The 18,561-nt window shown below is 43.0% G+C and overlaps 1 protein-coding gene across 3 annotated transcripts in view; it reads right to left on the bottom strand.

The window, feature by feature from the left end:
* Positions 1-18,561, bottom strand: part of ACTN1 (actinin alpha 1) — an 87,613-nt gene that overhangs the window by 30,449 nt on the left and 38,603 nt on the right. For all 3 annotated transcript variants that reach the window (XM_030950621.1, XM_030950618.1, XM_030950619.1), the window contains exons 2-6: positions 15,357-15,471; positions 10,224-10,343; positions 3,129-3,215; positions 2,515-2,602; positions 1,534-1,612 (exon numbers count right to left, since the gene is read on the bottom strand). In XM_030950621.1, the coding sequence (XP_030806481.1) occupies positions 1,534-1,612; positions 2,515-2,602; positions 3,129-3,215; positions 10,224-10,343; positions 15,357-15,471 (489 nt within the window). The remainder of the gene's footprint in view (positions 1-1,533; positions 1,613-2,514; positions 2,603-3,128; positions 3,216-10,223; positions 10,344-15,356; positions 15,472-18,561) is intronic.

Raw genomic sequence — 18,561 nt, 5'->3', positions numbered from 1 at the left:
ATTTAATCTCACCTCTTTAGAGTAACTGAGGCAGAAAGTGTGAGAAGACTTCAGAAGGACAGAGGGAACCAGACGAAGGATGGGATCAAAAGCAAGCGGAGATCAAAAGACGCTGGTTCCATTTAACCGTACTCCAAATAGGAAAAATCCCCTCTCATGTACATGGAATTTGGCTAGAACAATCACGCTATTTTTCACCCTAAAAAGCCTGCAGTCAATATCAACAAATAACTCACTTTCCTTCACTCTGTTTTTGCTTGGCTTTGGTTTAGGGCTTTGTTGGTAACAGAGTGTGCTGCAGCATTTACCTGCCTGGGTTTGTCAGGCACACATTGCTTCGCTGCGTTATTTTCCCAACAGCAGGCACGGAAAATGTTACTCTAATAATTCCTTTTCTTCTTGCTGCTGTTAGCGTAAACAGGTACAGTCCTCCCCCCTGTGCTGACTCCAGACACTAAAACTGATCAGAAAAACTGACTGCTCTGGAAGACAGTAAAGATCTAAAAGGTTATTGAAAAGCAGATCAGGCATTGTACAATTCATTGCCTCTGGGATGCTAATTTGATTAGGTCATTTACATTTTGTCCATTTGCATGGTGATCCAGGAGCCCAGGTCTGCTGGTGATGGGCTTCTATGTTTATTTCCCTAGCTAACATCAAGCACACGTGCACTTAAAACACAGAGTCCAGCAGGAGACCTGATGGACAAGCTTTTTGTGTTAGCCCCAGCAATAGCACATGAATTGTGCTCTTGGTGACATTTCATTATGCTCTTGGTGACATGGGCACAGACAGTGAAAGTGGATCTCAGTAGACTGCAGGAATGCTGGTAGGACAAGAACCCAGTTTGTTCTTCTATTGCACTGCTGGGTCAAGACATTGGGAGCAGCATAAACCACTAAGTAGTTATTGCCATCATCCATTCAGCAATCTTGTCTCCAAACCACACAGGGAGTAAAATTTGGATAAGCTTGGTGTCATGCTCCCAGAACAAGTACTTAAGTAAAATTGAGTTTTCTGACAAATGCTTTTTCGCACCTGATACCTACATGCTAGAAGAAGCCCAGAACCACTGCAGATGACTCAGTGCTAAGCTGGACGCATGCGACAAGTGTCCAGTGAGGGCACACAAACCCCTCAATGAGCATTTTGAACACCAGATAACTGGTTTCTATCCAGCTCTCCACAGAAATGTTAAGCCTGATTTGACTCACTAGCCTGTGACATTAGCACAGAACTATTCTCACATTTGGTGTTACTGAGTTTGCCAGCTTTTGCTCATCAGCTGGGATTGGGGCACGTGTGCCTCATACAAGGCAGTCTGAAAGCAGGGAAAGTCAAGCAGGAAGCTCATTAAGTTCACGCTTCACCAAGAAGCCTGAATGTACTGATTCATCCCTCCTTCCTTCCCCCCCAGTCCTGCAACTGCCAGCTTGTGCTGAAGTTCTCCAATTATGTTTATCAAGCTAATTCTTTTCCTTCTTTACTTCTAAGGTGCCAAGCCTCTGGTCTGATAGACAAACGGATTTGTACCTTTCGTAGCTTGCCGTAGTCGATGAGCTCTGGACGGTGTCTATGAATTAAAGCACAGAAACCAAGGCCATCCTTCCAACTATGAAAGAAACACAAGAAAGAACAATGAACATTGCTCAGCCATGGAGACACACAGTGGTGAGCATGAGGGAAGACACCAAGGCAGTGAGACAACTAATTCTGGTTTAGTTTCCAACTAAGAGTGCTTCTGTAAGTGCTGGGAATGAGAGATATCTTGTACGTGCATGAGACTACAATGAAGATTCCTTTCAACCCCTACAAAAATCCATTCTAATTAAAACTTGCCCATTGAGTTGAGACGTCATTTTTGGCAGTTCTCTGTGCTGAACCCTCTGTGCATTTCCTGTGCAGCACACGAGCTCAAGGTTGAAAAAAGTTGTAGATGCAAGCCATAAAGAAGGAACAAGGACATTCCTTAGGGAAAAGGCAGATGTCCCTAGCCAGCTGCACTGATGGCAGTTAAGCTTAGAAGTGCTTTACTTTGTATGGTTCATACAAGGCTCCAAGACGCGCTGGAGAAAACACTATTATGTAGAATCTTCTCTGGAACATCTGCCAGCTTGGAAATATGAAAAGCAGAGCAAGAGAACCTCTTCTTCCTTCCCACCACTGCCATACCACAAAAGTTAGGAGGCAGTCCTTTTTTTGTGGCTGCTAAAGTGTTCTGAGTTTTCACAGAGCAAAAGCTCTCTTGCTTAGCCCATGCCACAAATGCTGCTCTAGGAGAACTTAATGCCCTGAAGAACTTTATAAAAGGAGAAACTGTAACCTGAATGAGGTACTTGGATCCTCTTAGAACCTCTGCCTTCATCTTCCTAGGCATCTCTCTGGACCACACTGTTACTTGTGTAATGAGCACATGCACTGCCTTGGGAGGTCTGCCAGGAATACTGTTGAACATACTGAGAGACATAGGAAAATAACACAGATTGTAAAGCTAAGTTCTTGCCTGTAACTCACCTGATATGGAAGTTCTGGATGTTTACATTTTTGTAGGGGGCCGTCTTCCTCTGACACCATAACAAAAGTCCTTCTTTAGCAGATGTTTCTAGGGAAAGAAAGAAAGAAAACACATCAATTAACTAATTTTCTTAGAAAACAGGAGTCTCTGGAGCATATGCTAAAAAGCCATCACTAAATCCTCTTTGGTAGAGACTGCACTAAATTGCGCTTTATTTAACTTCACTTGTCAGAGAATTTCTTGTTTGGAAAAGTCTACTAGGATAGTTTTGTTATTACTATCTTCTTAATGAAGTTCAGTAATAAGGAGATAGCCTTTTGGAACTAGAGAGTCTTGTAGAACTCTTAAGTGATAAGTTTATTTTCAGGCTTAGTCATCCTTTTGAGCTACCCTTGAAATCTCTTGTAAGAGAAGCGTCTGAAAAACTCATCTCAGTGCGCTTGAGCTTGGCCATAAATGTTCATGAGATGTCGTGGCAGCTTGGGAAGTGTTGCTCCCAAGGATCCTTCAGTGACTTACTTATGAGGACATTTTGGGCCATTTAAGCGGCAAAGCCATTTAGTTACCCCAGTTGCCCATTACTGAACAGTGTCAGGAAAGAACTAAAATTTACCTTCAACTGAGATATCCTGAATGGCAAAACGAAGGATGATGGTCCAAATCATTCCAAGGGTCATTTTAACATTGCCATCCACAATTTCTATGGGAAAAAAAAGGTAGAAAGAGAAGAAATAGACATAAGGTTGCAACTGCAAATCCTTGTAAAACAGGAGCATTGGGGAACATTTCCTTTTGCAGATGGGAGAAATGGAATTCCTGCTAAAAGCTGTTTTTCCCTGCCTACCCAGATGCTCTGCTGATAGGTACAGTACACCATAATCAGACTTTTGCTCTCAGTATTGTACTGCAAAACAGACACAGATGATCCCAAAGATTGGGAATAAGCACTGATTTAGATCAGTGTAATTCCCCACACAGGCCTAAAAGCACCTTCCTCAGGTATAATTACTGCTACTTAAAAGTCAGAGAAGCCAAACTGAGAAAAAGAAAAGCCTTCCTTCTCTTATCCCATATCTACTCCAAGTCACCTACAGAACTGCCCCAGCATAAATATACCAGAAGAACCAGTGACAATTCCCAGAGCAGATGAGCTCTGACAGCTGTTTTTGTCCTGTGAACAAGATACCCCCAAGAAAACCATACACTATAAACATTTTAATTTCAAACAAGCCTAAATACATCAGTATTCCTGTATAGGACTTCTTTCAGTCATGTAATTGCCAAAAGACACAACAGAGCATTTCTCAAAGTCCACACATCCCGGTGGAAGAACCAAGGACTCATGCTGACCAGTCAGCACAGAACATAATATAAACCACGATTGTGAGCAGACTGTGCTTTACTGCCCATTAGATTCCACAGTATAAATCAGCAAGGGCCAACAGCTTGGAGGTTTCACAAGGCAACTGCTTGTGTGTGAGGTATGATCTGTTTAGGATGAAGGATCAAGGTCCTGAGAACAAGTGCTTGGTGCAATGCTGGCCCAGAAAGAAGCTTCCATCATGTATGGACTAGAGCCAAACAGTGAGCAGATGAGTCTCAAGTACTGATCCTCAATATCTACAAAAATTCCACAGAGATATATTTATACACACACAGTTACAGAATTTACAGCCTTCACATTTTTGGATAGTGAAACCAGCTGAGCTGTTTTCTCCTACTCATTCTCTGACAGGTCCCTGTATGGCAGGATCTTTCACAAATAAATGACAAGTTACAAGAGTATTTTCAGTAAGAAAATGTTTGGAGGTAGAATAATTCAAGTACCAAGAAGATTGTCAGAAACCATTTTTGTACTACTGCAGACACCTCCATGCCACTTCTTTCATAAAGCTGCCCAGCAGGAATTGGGTTCTGGGGCAAGCACAATTTGTGGTATAGGCAATTGATGCCTGTCTGGATAGCACCACAAAAGTAACAATATTTTAAGCTTTCATTTTAAGCTATTAAAAAAATGCTTTTCTATTTATGAAAAGATTTCAAAATGTGAACCTCGTTGTATTCAAAACCAACAGACCAGCAGCACACACCCCAAAAACAGATTTTCAGAAATCGTGTCCAAATACCTGAAAACTTGTGATTTAGAGATACACGTCATGCAACTTCCAGTGTAAATCAGAATTATAAGCTCTACTGTCCTTTGACATACATCTGAATTAGTGATTTACAGATGCAAAAGACAGAAAGCAAGACATGCCACCTTGTTCTACTGCAGTAAAACTCCTGTCTCGGCTCCTTTCTGAACTTCAGAGTACGCCAAGATCTCTTAATGGGTCATCAGTTTGCCCAGAATTAAACAGCCAATAACTTTTCAGTTCAGTACAAAAAACCTACAGTTACTTCTGCTGGCATGAAAAAACTGTGTTTGCCTGTTGATGGCTTCACACAAATTAATTTTTTACAGACATTTTGAGGTCAGGGGGTTGTCTGCTAGGCTGATGCAAGAAAATGTCATACGATGGCAAGTATATTCAGTTCTGTACTTTTTGCATTCTTCATCCCTCCAGTAAAGCACTGCAATCAACCTGAAGGAGAATCCTCACTATTTTTACAAATACTTGAGATACTGCAGCTAAAATATACAAGAAAGCATCTGTATTTTCAGCTTGTTTGTTTTGTTAATGTCATTGATATTCATGGGGATCTTCAAAAACCAAAAAACCCAGTACTTGCAAAACCCCCAACAGTTGGCACTTCTCTTCTAGGATATATTTAAGACCTGAAACTAAATGGAGGTCTTTAATGGGCTTGATTAAAATCTGATGACAATACTTTAATGCTGAAAATGCTTCATGAATAGTAATAAATCAATCAGTGAGCTGAAACAGGTAATTAATATTACTGCTCCATGGATTTAAATTGGAAACAAAGGTCCAGACACTTATATAAAACTGATAGCGTAAAGTCGCTAACATCGCATAAGAACTCAGCACTACGTTCTGGTCACATTCTAAAATTCTGGTTTTATAAAGTCAGCTGGTGGAATTAAGGTGGAAGCATCCCTTCTATCCCAGTCCTCTTCACAGCATGACCCATTTAAAAAGAAAGATGTGCTCCCTGCTCCCATATCTGATAATTCTTTAGCAGTGCACCAAAACAAAGCTGTCGTGGAGGAAATCCAGAATATTTCTACTTCTTCATCTCTACATGTTATTTTACTTTACACAGTACCACCATGTACCAAGCAGATACTGATGTCAGTGAGATTAGTGAGTGATCCATCCCAGGATACACGTTCAACAAGCTACACAATCCTCTGTCCTCTTTTTTTTGTTGTTGCCCTTTGAAATAGACTTGACAAAATGGTTATTATTTATTAGAAGCAGGCAAGCATTTTTCATTTCTAGTGCTAAAAATCTTCTCATGGAAACCTGGTTACAAAGTCAACCTGACTGATCAGAAGACTCTATGCTCTTTGGCCCTCACTCACTTGGTCTTCCATCCCATCATTCCCCACTGCCAACCTCCTTTTCCTTCAGAATTCACCACCCTGCATCTGCTGCCAGTCTCTTTCTAGTATAGTAGGAGAGGCCAAGAAACAAAAGCGAAAAACATGGCTGCAAAACAGGTTTGCATGAAGCTTTCTGCTTCCTGGTGATGAAGAAAAAGAAACTCCACAAGAATTGTTAAAAAGTTGAATACAACACTATAAAGCTAGAACAATCTAATGTTTAATTAAAGACAGTATGCTTGGTCCCTGCTGATACAAGGAAGACTCAGTAATGTGCGAGCAGTTCACGTATTAAAAGGCTTGTAATCTGACAGTATTTTCTAAAAGCCTACTCTGCTTTCCAAGTGCTCTTTCTAGGCAGGGCCTCTGCAAGCACTGTGTGCACTTCAGCACCAGCAGCTGTTGAAGGAACAGCAGCACAAGCACATGTTATCAATGTGAATTACATTCAACTTGAGGGTTGATCAATTGCTGGCTAAAGCTGGTGAAGCATCTGCATCCACTAGAAGGAATTTTTTTGCGTCAGTGAATATGCTTCTACCCAGCTCCTGTCACTGCACCAAGTAACAAATAGGCAAGAAATACAGTACTGCTGGCCACAGAGACAAGCCTTTTGAAATGCCACCACCTCTTATAAATGCATGAACTCATTTTGAAAAATGCAAAAATTATTGAGCTTCCTTTCCTGCCATGGATAGTTAGAAGCAGAATCAGCAACACCGAAACTGTTATCCCCTCCTAGATACTTCTGAGCTGCCCATGAGAGCAGACCCTTTGGTTACCCCATGGAGAGAAGAAGATGCGGGGCATGAACAATTGTCAGGATAGCATTATAATCTGGGAACTGGAGACCTAGAACAACAATGGTGACAACATAAAGGCTGATCTGCATTTTGTTTGTCAAACAAAAGCCAAATACAGCAGGACAACTATCCATGCCCCTGTCTTCAGAAAGCATGTTGCTCCTGATGGTCAGATTTAGGACAGACAGCCGGCATTGTTAGTGAGGGTGTAACTCTCAAGTCCCTAACAGAGTGGACAGGACATAGGGACAAATAAATGCTATGCTTCACTCACTGACATAGGGAGACCCTATCTTCCCCTTTTTTTTAATAGTGAAATAAATGTATCCATGCACTGCCTGGTGCTTCAGTAGGTGTTTTACTCAGATGAGACTTTTGCAATCACTGAAATCCCTCAGCTTTATTTCTCCTTTTACTTATGCAGGGGAGAATAGGGGTCAGTTCATCCAAAGTTATCTGTATGTTGAAGTAAGCAAGATCTGTTTAAGAAAACAGCAACTTTCTATGGAGATTTAAGGTAAAAATAAACCAGTCCTAGGGTGACCTATACTTGACCTATTCAGCTTGTTAAGTCCCAGGAGCATTTGACATGAATATGGAATCTATTACAGCAAAAGAAGGCTCTGGAGGTGTCAGATGACAGTGAGATTTAAAAGCAGATGAAAACCATTTGGCTAGAGTCTTCCTTGATCCAGATTACACAGATCTGCTGTATGCCACAACATACTTTGGTTCTATGGACTCTGGCTAACAAAAGGTTTAGATTAAAGAAAGCAAAACCAACCCCCCCCCCGAAAAAACAGGACATTGATGGCCAACATGTACAGAGATCTACAGCTGGACTGCAGACCCTTCACACAGGACCTTGCTGCCCAGCAGACACCCAGAGACAGAACAAGCCCCTGAGGTAAGGAGTGTGCTTCCTCAGCCAGTACCACCACACTGCTGCTGCAGGGTGGTTTGCTTCTCTGGGAGAAAAGTTCCCTAGAAAACCTCCTACATCAGTCCAACCTGACCACAGCATCTACAGCTCATTGTCTTGGTGCAGAACTATTACCAGCTCATTGGTTGTGACCTTCTACCTTGCTGCTGCATGATGTCTTTTAAAAGTCTCAAAGCAAGGCCCTAAAATTCATGCTTCAGAAAGGTTCATAATCCCTTTCATGGACAGAATAAACTTCTGTGCTGTCCAAAGTAAATTCCATTTTTACAGCTGATGTGCAGTTTACTGCCCAGCAAGCCCCTGACAGGCTGGGCAGAAGTCCCTGCAGCAGGTTGTGCTCCTTGGTGACAAGCACAGTGGCCTGGCCTTGCTCTGTGTGCAAGGACAGGCACTGGGGCGGGCAAGTCCATGCTGTGACCACACTCACATGGCCTGAGAGGCATCACAGCACAGGCCCAAGCACTCTGTATAAAAATCAAAGCTAACCTTAGGCTAAACTGCAGTGCCTTGCCACCTTTGGTAGTGTAAAGAAAGCCATATGTATTCACAGGCACCAAGACAAAGGAAAGTCAGGAAACATATGGCAGGGGAGTTCAAGATCACTATTCAGATTGATATGGATCATACTTCTGTCACAAAATGGCACTTCACAGCCTACTTCTGAACAGGGTAACTGCTGTCAGTCCATACTGAATAAGTGGGCCCTGGTGATCTTTGGTCACAGATCACTTGACTTGCCAATGACTTCTAAGTGTTGTGAGATGCAGTCACAGCTGACTCAGGAACAGAGATAAAAAAATTAAATCCCTCAGAAGAAGAGGAAAATAAACTAGTGCCAAACTAGAGAACAGAATCAGAAGGGAAAAAAAAAGGAGAATTTAGGAAGAAAGAAAGATAGGGTTACCTATACTCTGGAAAAGTTTAAGTAACTATTTTAAGGTAGACCATCTCTAGGTCCAGATCCAGCTTCCAGTTTTCTAGTCTGAAAAGGGTCCTATACAGATATGGACTATTGTATCAGACACGGGATGCATCAGTCTTTTTGTAAGGGCACAAGATTACCTTAGATGTGTATTTGTTTTCCATAAACAATACTAGCAGCCAACAATAGCCTCAGGTTGCTACTGCTGAAAAAGCTGAGAAATTTGAAAGAAAGTTTGGCATGCAAAAGATCAGTATAATTCAGCCATTGACCTCAAATATTTTGCTCTTCAATACCAAACACAGTGAAGAGGCACTGCAATGTCCCTGACACTAGTTCTAAGTTATTCCAAATTCTCCATGAAGTTTAAGCAGTGTGCCGAAGTAAAGGTTTTGGTAAGGCAAACATAAGCACCTGCAATGGCTGAGGTAATCTGCCTGATCTGACATGGAACAAATGAACCACAGGATGGGTGCAGGTCTTGGAGATTCCCCAAGAGAATGTTTGAAAATTCAGAACTGGGGACCTTATGCCAAGACTGCACTGACCTCATGAGCTCAGAACAGGCAGAGCTCAGCCCTGTAGCCCCAGAACTCTCCCCAAGAAGGAATATACATCCAGAACTGTATAATGGGCTCATTTCCTGGCTGTGTCATGGGTTTTCCTAGAGAAACCAAGTACTTCCATCTGCAAGGTGGAGATAACAAACCACTCTCATTTTCCATGGTCACTGTAAAGACAAACCTAGAAATATCTCAGAAGCAGAGTATCTCCACAGCAACAATGACAACCTGAATCCATAGGAAGGACTTACAAACAGATCCAGAACAAGAAAAGTGTCATGAAAACCTGTAAGCCCTTCTGGGACTTGGATGACATACCTGTGAAACACCCACCACCTCTGCTAAAAAGACAAAAATCCTGCACAGCTGCCTGGTTTCTGCATGGTCTGCAAGTTCTTGAGGGCATCCCAGATGCTGCCCACACTGGTCTCTACACAGTGATAAAGGCTTCCAGCCAGAGCATCCAGCTATGTAGGGTGCACAACCAGAAGCCTGGAAGCCGTGAAAATTGGAACCTCTGGAGTCCTTGTCCTGTGTTGGGGACTGCACTTGGCTTTGATCCATGCAATGTCCTCCAGCAACAGATCCTTCTCCAGCAGCTCTGAAACAAGCTAAATACACATAGCTGCTATGCTTCAATTCAGAGTTTTCTTCATTTGAGAAAGAAGTATCTCAATTAACTTGTTTATGCCATTGCTCAAAGTTTTCCTTAACTCATGAGAGCCAGGAGAAAAGCAGGATGACCTAACCAATAATCTCAAATGGAAATGAGGTTTGGCAGCCTGGTGTGAAGACAGGATTTAAACCCAGAGTAAAAGCCTACTATATCCCATTTTTAACTCAACTGTTTATTCTACAAGAACACAGTAGGGCTAGGGAGGTGCAAAGGGAAATGACATGCTGCTATGAAAGAAAGGCAAGGGCTAAGCACAGCTTGGGCTCAGAAAAATCAGATGGTTCCTTTACCTTCTGCTCCAATGGATACTAGCTTGACTCCTTTGCTGGCAATGAAATCCAAGGCCTTGTTCACATTGGATATTTTGTGCACTCGCATTTTGCCTCTTTCAGGCTTCGCCAGGCGTTCTCCTGGTTAGAAAAGAGGCAAAAAAATAGTATTAGAAAACAATTCTGAACCTGCTCTTCCCTGGTACATCTTTCTTGTGGTGTGGCTCCCACTGCTCAGCCTGGCAGAGACCTCCCTGCATCCCTTCAGGACAGCCACACTCACCGTTTAAGCACCCCCAGAAAAAATCAGACAGAAAAGTATCTTTTTGATGCATCACAGGTAAGTTAGTAACAGAGAACCTGTCCTTCTCAGAGGAGGTTTGCATCAGAGAGGAAAAAATCTGTTAAATCTCCACTGAGCTTAGCAAGGAACCAACCTCCTCTAGCCACACCTAACGAGGCCTGGAAAGAGCACAAACTCACCCCCCACTACAAAGACAGGTGAGGAGCTCTCCGCCAGCATTTGCAACACCCAACTTACACAGCAAATCTCTGCTTGGAACTACCTACAGTGATCTTGTACTTTGCCTCCTCTTTCCCCCAGCCAAGATTCAGACCTCCTACCTCTCTAGTTTCTCCACTGAATGGCCAAAACTGCCTGTAGTGGGAAATAAAATTACTTCTTTAGCAAAGTGGCTTTATAACTGTCACATCAACTCCTTTCCATAAAGTCTGATGTATTTCTAACTCTATACTAGGCCTTTTACACAAGTGCATTTTAAATGTTTATACCGAGGCACAAAGAAGGAAGCAGCCTAGAACAGGTTAATATCTCATAGAAATCAGTCTTAGCATAACACCCAGCTCCTGACTGCAACAAAGTAGATTTGGGAAAGCACTTTCCAACCTTATTTATTTGAAAGAGGTACATTAAGTACAGTCCTGTCCTTCCTGATAGGCTGCTTGTAACTACAGTCTACTTTTACTACAATAACCCAAACACTCAGAGTAAGCAAATCAAAGCTTGGATAGGTGGACTTTCCGAAGAAACCTCTACAGAAATATAATTAGATGGGATTTCAGGAACCACCTGTATACGACAACATTAGAAGTGAAGAGAACATCCACTTCCAGATCACAAGCTCCAGAATACAAAAGCAATCTAAAGATTTGTACTTTTTTAAGTACAAAACCAAGCTGGTTTTGTACTTGAAAAAGGTATAATTAAAACGAGATCAAATGGGCAAGTCTAGGCAAGTCACTTGACCTATTCAGTTCCAAAAGTCTCCTGCTATATCTTGAACTGAATTTTTAAGTCAATGCAAGCTGACTCAAACACTTTATTTGAGGTTTAAGTGTGAGAAAGAAAAGTACTTGGCTTGTTTCCTAACACAGGTGTGAGGAAAAGCTAAAACAGAGAAGAGAATACTATCTCCATAACAATGCCCTCTAAAGGAAAAATGTCTGGAAATTACAACCCTTTAGAAGTGTTTCAGTGGTTACTGTAAACCTAGTGCCATTACCTCTTACACTAAAGGATAAAAACAGATTCATTTTTAAAAGAAAACACTGATGTCTGACAATTTAAGTAAAAAGATGTATTTTATGGTACTGCCTCCTTCCGAGGATTAAAAGAAAAACCCAACTCTTTTGCTTTAATGGAACCTCAAGTACATGCCACAGTACACTGCTTTATTTTTCCACTTGGATAATGCTAGTCATTCTGAAGAAAAGCTGAAGCATTTTTTGTGACAGTTATTTGCAACAGTTTCACAATGACATTTTCATGTGTAATATTACAATTGACTTAAACAGTCTTACGCAGCCAAATGTCAACATATGGGTTGAGCCAGCTAAAACTTCCTACAGTTCAATGTGACTGTAAACTAGCCTTGCAAAAAGAAAAATAAAGACAAGTGGTTAGGTTTCAGCTGGGATAGCAAGCTGATCCAATTCACCTCGTGGCCCATGTGCAATGCCAGTGCAGGGGAGAGCATCTCAACTGCTCTCCCTGGGGCTGGGGAGAGCAGGATTGTTCCCCCTGACAACCATGAGATCCTCAAGTCATTGATGGTGATTGCAAACCTCTCTCAGATTCTAATCCTTTCTCTGTGAACTTTTTTAGCTTTCAAAACCCAATGACCATTTCCTTCAGACTTGGACTTCATTAGAGACTTAGATTTCCAGAAAAAAGCATCATCTGGTTCCATGCCATGCATTATTAATGATGTGGACTGTTAGAAGGAAGCCTGCTAGAAATGTTCTACTTTGAGCCATTGGCATCACTGGCTTTATTTCTCAGTACTTCTCCTCGCTGACAAAAGGAAAATGGTCTACTACTTGCTTCCATTCTCTGATTCTCTTGTAGTAGCCCAAGGCTGTGCTGTAAAAGCTAAGCAATGCAAGGATGTGTTGGCATAGAAGTTGTTGCTTGCAAATTTGTTTAGGAAAAATTTCAGTTAGTGACTCTGCCTGTTTGAATGAGGAAAAAAGCACCTTACAACTTTATTTTAAAAGTACTAAATATAAGTTCAGCCTATTTCAGTCTTGTATTATTTTTAAAATGGCTTTGTCAGGGGAAGGACACATATACGGTAAAAAATGAAAGTGTATCCTTTGGGGCAGTTTCTAAGGGGGCCTGCAGTTGTTACTTCCAACCACACAGGCCAATCAGAGAGGACCTGCAATGAAGAAATCCCAGGACAGTCCATGGAACTTCCCCTGCTGTACAGTGACTGGGAACAAGGGGCTTTTGTGGGGCTGAAAGGGAACCTGTCAGCAGCACAGCTCACCACCAGAAGGTACCACACTGAGTAAAACTGAAGCACTCTCCTCTTGCAGACCATCACTGCTTCCTATACTTTGGGAAGCTGCACTGGATGGGAAAACTGCTTCCTACTTGCCCCAGATGCCTGGCACCAATGTGTTCCCAAGGACCCCGGTGAGGGTCTCCCTCCCTGAAACAGGTTTCCCACAGTCCCAGTGGCAGTCCCTCTTCCTTCCACCCCAGGGTGTCAGGAAGCTTCCCTGATGCAGGCTCCATCCCTCGTGCCATGGCAGAGTGCAGCAGGCACCCTGCAGCAGGGGCAAAGGGAGGGAGATGGTGCTCCCAGCCAGGTGGAGGAGGCACTCAGCTCCACATGGCTCTCAGCCAAGCTGACCCAGCACTCTCATGGCTGAAAGCTCTGACAGCCTCCTGCTCTGGGTTAGAGGACATCACCCCGACACAGAGTAACCCTGCCCATGCCAAATTCCCATCAGCAGCTCTGCAGTCCCCCAAGATATGTGAAGAGGAAAGTGTGAGCCAAGAGCTGAAAGGAAAGACCAGAAGCTGGAACTGGAGGGCTAACAACCACCCAGAGACTCACCATTTTGGCAGATGATGAGTGACCATGGCAAAAACATACAGGTGAGCCCTTGCCAAACATCAGGAGACTCCTGACTCTCATACACTGCTCCCCATGTGGGCTGCTACTGCCCCAGCTATGGACTGAAGGGGTTGCTAGGGGAGCTGGCAGCTGGAAGGAGGCTCTGCATGAGCAGTGGGGCTCACAATGGATAAGGGAACTGCAATGATGGAAGTGAAATGAGGAAAACGTGCTACATTTCTCTATTTTTGCCACTGTACTTAGGAGAGCTGCACTGTAGCTTCTGCTGCCTCTAAGGAAAAGATGCTCAGTCTTAAGAGTGTGAAAGACCATGGCCTCTGGTGGGATGCAGTCCCCAGCTGTCCCCCACACCTGTGCCCACTGGTCATGCAGCATCAGGCACAGAGCCACTCTGCACTGGGACAGGGACATGTCATGCCCGTGACACTGCAATTGGAAGCCAGTGGCTTCTTCTCAAACAGAGGTGGATCTGACAGGCCTTGCCAGTGGGCTACCAAAGGGACAACAGCAGAGGAAGAGTGGGAGATGATGCAAGGAAATGAAGCAGCATGAGATACAAGATCCCTGCTTTAGCACCAAGCCTCATCAGCCTTCTCCTACACATCCTTCTCTCCCCTATCTTCCAATCCAGCCATTAGAAGCTCAGCCATCAAGGCCCATCTGCCCCAGGGTCCTCTCTGAGGGAACATAAATACAGAAAATACACTAACAGGACTCTCCTACCTCATTTCTTACAAGCACTGCAGAAACAATGTGCACACTACAAAGTTTTGATAGCGTTTCAAACTCAGATCCCTCCAAACCACCAGCATGGGCAAACTCCCTGAGATTTCATTCTATATTCATAACTTCTTGAAAAACACGGACAATAAACTGACAGAATCTTTACATAAAATGGAAAAAGAAAAGGTAAGGAAAGAAAAGGGACATAGGACAAGCTGTCTGAGTGCTACTGTCATGGCCATTTAATAGGAAAATATACCAAGGTCAGGAATTCAAGTCACTGGATTGCTGTAACTGGCTCAAAAGCCATCAAAACAAAGTCTGTGAGCTGGGGCGAACAATCCAGTTTGATAAATACAGTCTTGCCCTCCTTCAATCCCTCCTACACTTTACTAAGATAATTATTTCATGAGCACATCAAAAGGGATTACTGCTTACATGAAATAATCCCTGGGAGATATCTGTCTAGTAGTGGGAGAATTGTGACACAGAATAAAAACAAATCTAACCTAACTTGTTCATGCCACTGCTTTTATTTCAGAGGGATTTTGCTTTTCTTTGGGATTTTTTCCCCCTCGAAGGTTTGAGCATTAAACTCAGATTGAAACTAGAATGGAAAAACTTGAGTCATGGCTGAAACTGAATGACACAGAAGATTTACTGGTTTGACTCCCTTCTTCCAGTAACTTCTATCATACTCCCACTGCCGTGATTTCCTAGTGCAGCATTCCCACACTTCCCAGAGCTGCTTCATCAGCCCTGCCAAGCAGTAAGAGCCACTGCCTGGATCTTCACAGGAGGCTGTGCATTCCTGACAGGCTGAGAAAAGCCAAGAAGCCAGAGCAGGAATGCAATAGGCAGCCTGCACAGGCCATGAGCTTTGGAGTACATTCCAAAATGGCCAGGGCTGGAGACATATACTTGTTAGGGAGAAATTTGTGCCGAATCAGGTAGCTGCTCTTCCATTCCAGCAAAAACTGCAGCATTACAGCCCTTACAATCAGCATCCTCCACGGGCAGCAGCACACAGAACCTCTCTCACCTGAAATGACTTCCAGAAGTAACATGAGTTTAAGACCATCCCTGAAATCTTCCTCTATGTTCTCAATCTGTGTCCCAGCTTTGCCGAGGTGAGAATTACACCATGCTGTAAATGTCTAAAACACAGAAAAGGAAAGGGGGAAAAAAAAGGCAGTCAGTAATCTTCCCACAAACCAAACAACAGTTCCCAAGCAAATCAGTGCTGTTAAGTACCATGACAAACGCTCATTAAGTTCTCATCTCTCCATCGATGTCCTTGTGGAGCACAAGCATTTGCACCTCTAAATACCCGAAGAGGCTGCAGGATGTTTCAGTAGCAGAGGGAATCTGAGACAGTTATTTCACAGCTCCAGCACACCTGATGTTCTGGAGAGGTTTCTCATTTTCTGTTTGGCTTAGAATACCTTGAAAGCAGTTTTTAAGCATGGTAAGTGCTCAGATTGCTTAAGACTTCCAGAAGTATTAGATAGCACATATTAATATGAAGGAGAACAGAGAACAGCATTGCAGATGATCTTGTCTCTAGAGAGGTGCTTTAGAGAAAAAAAGAACCATTCTTCAATCGCTCTGATCTACTCCATCCCCAGCAACCCTTAAGACACTGAAGGAGAGCCTGCTGAGCTCCTCAGGCACATAAATCACATCCCAGTAGTGTCTGTCCTGCTGCCTCCATTCTCACTGACTAACTGCTAAGCAGACCTCTTTTTCCTGTGATCACCCCACCTTTCCTCCCCCATCACATGGAGGAGTAAATACTTTCTGAATGAGGGTAATATCACCCATCTCAGCAGAAGTGCAGGTCCTAGAAAGGATACAGGTAACCATTATTTAGTGACACTACTGTCTAGCACAGCCCCAAACTCCCACTACTTGAGAGCCTCTGGCAGAGGCACCATTGCAGTCATCTCAAAAATAAAATCACAGCCACTCAGTAATCAGTGATATCATGCACCACCACTGGAATAATAATCCTAGTCTGAAGTGCAGGACAGACTGAGGTCCAAAGTACAACACAGCCAGTACTATGCAGGCTAAACAAAACCCTTTTTTGAAAGCACCTTCTGACCTCAACTAGTCAAGACAAAAGTATCTCTCATGTGAGAGAAATTAATTTCACCACAACAGATGACAACAAATTTTTTGTGGTTGCAATCTGTAAATCCATGCTCCTGTTATAAATTATCAAATCGGCAGCCAAATTTATAAAAAAATTTAGCAATGATATATTAAATTGTCAGCGAAACAGAATTTCGAGAAAAAAACCACCACAGCCAAGGCTGCGTCAGCCCCGGGATCGGCGCTGGGTGAACCTGGATCTGACCGCCAAAATGTCAGAGTCTCCCCTTCAGTTCACCCCGACTGCTTCTCGCAGCGAGCTTATAGAGCTTATATACGGTTTATTCTGCCTGAGGTAGAGATGACCGTGTTCCTTCACATGCAGAACTGGGGCCATACATGTGCAGGGTTAGACAGAGGTCTGGTTCCAGGTGTCTGGACGTTGTCAGAGCACACCGGAGAAGTCCGCATTCACATGTAACAGGGAGGCGCCGGTAGTAGATACAATCTTCGAGGCGCAGATCACTCCGGAGTGGCCCGGGCATTCCAGGGAAGTCAGTGATCATGGCCCAGGAAGGTTCCATTCTTTGTTAACAAACTTGATATCATCCTAACGTCCTCCGGGAACTAATTGAATAAAAATAAGACTCTGCTCCCGGCTGGAGTGGTGAAAAAAAACAGCTTGGATTTTACAATATTTTATACATTAATAGCATGAATTATCTCTACCATATACTACACTCTGAACAATGGGCATATGGGGCACTGACAGGAGAGAGACCATCTCTTCCAAGAGATGTGACAGGAGTTATCTCAAAAGAGTACCATATGAACTAGTCTGAAAAGAAAAGTTTGATGATCAAAGCACAAGGAGCAAATATAAAACATTTCAGACACCTCTGTGTGGCATAGACTTAGGTAGGTGAATCAAAGAGCTGAATACGTGCAGAAGCTGTCTGACACAAAACTACTGTTTGAAGAGTAAATGGTAGCAACCAGGAAGACAAATTTGTTCAAGTGCTAATGAATGTGTTTCCCAGTGTTTGAATAGCAGACCAAGTAAACCCTTCCTTTTGTACAACCTGATAACCCCTCTATCACTCTCTAAATAGAAGTCTGAGGTTACTCAAAAATGAATGTATCCAAAAGTTCAGTGCTACCACAAGGAAAGTCTTCCCTCCCTCTCCCAGATGTGGTCCTGGAGCCAATTCAACTCACTGACCCAGCAAAGAAAATTGTTTACTTTCTTAAGACTGGTCTTCTGCTCAGTAGCACATGGAGGCAGTTCAGCAGAATTTTAACAAGCCTCTACAAAAAAAAAAAATTGGGCACACAAGGGCCAAGCAGGAGGGTGGAGTGGACCTCAGCAGCCACACCATTTTAAGCTGCTGGGGAACCACAGAAGGAAGGACTCATCAAATACTGAATCACAGCACAGCAAAAATTGAGAAAGGCTTTACTACTTATACCATGCATGGGATTTCAAAAGAAAGATTACTCCAAATGACAACAGGATTGTTCTTCATTGTCTCAAAGCTGGGCTTTCACTACTAACCTGCTCTCATTTGAGTTCACCAGACCACAAATAGTGTGGCAGAATCTTTCCTTGGAAAAAGCATTGCTCAACAGCTGCCAAGCCTTCCACTGCTGTGCTCTGGCCTTGTTCTCCACTGGGACTGTGGAATGGAGCAGGGTAACAGCACAGCTGTAAATACTTTTATGGCAATGGCCCTTTGGACAGATGCATGTATTATGAAAGTCTGGGATCTCTTTTTTCAAAATGGCCTGGTTTCCTTCCAGATTTGGAAGCTTGGAAAAAAGAAGAGTAAGTAATTATGCACCTTTTATTGCTTTTTATTATTAATCCCCTGAGAAAAAAAAAGAGGTGGTGGGTTGGTTTTGTTTTTTTTTTTTTTGGAATAAGAATGGTTTTACTTGGAAAAGGGCCCTGTATCCTGAAGTACATCCTTTTGGTGCTGTTTTCTTCATTCTACTGCTTGAGCTGTATTACAAGAAGAGAGGGTAATTTATTTGGCTGCCTTTTGCAGCCAGGCTACTTCACTCTTCCAGAAAGGGCAATGAGAGCAGAGATGCTTTCAAATGCTACATCATCATCATCACATGTCAAAGTATGAGAGTAAGTTTTGTCA

The sequence above is a fragment of the Camarhynchus parvulus genome, chromosome 5 (assembly GCF_901933205.1).
Source record: "Camarhynchus parvulus chromosome 5, STF_HiC, whole genome shotgun sequence".
NCBI classification, from domain to species: domain Eukaryota; kingdom Metazoa; phylum Chordata; class Aves; order Passeriformes; family Thraupidae; genus Camarhynchus; species Camarhynchus parvulus.
The sequence above is the reverse complement of the archived record's forward strand: the minus strand, read 5'-3'. Positions and strand labels throughout refer to the sequence as shown.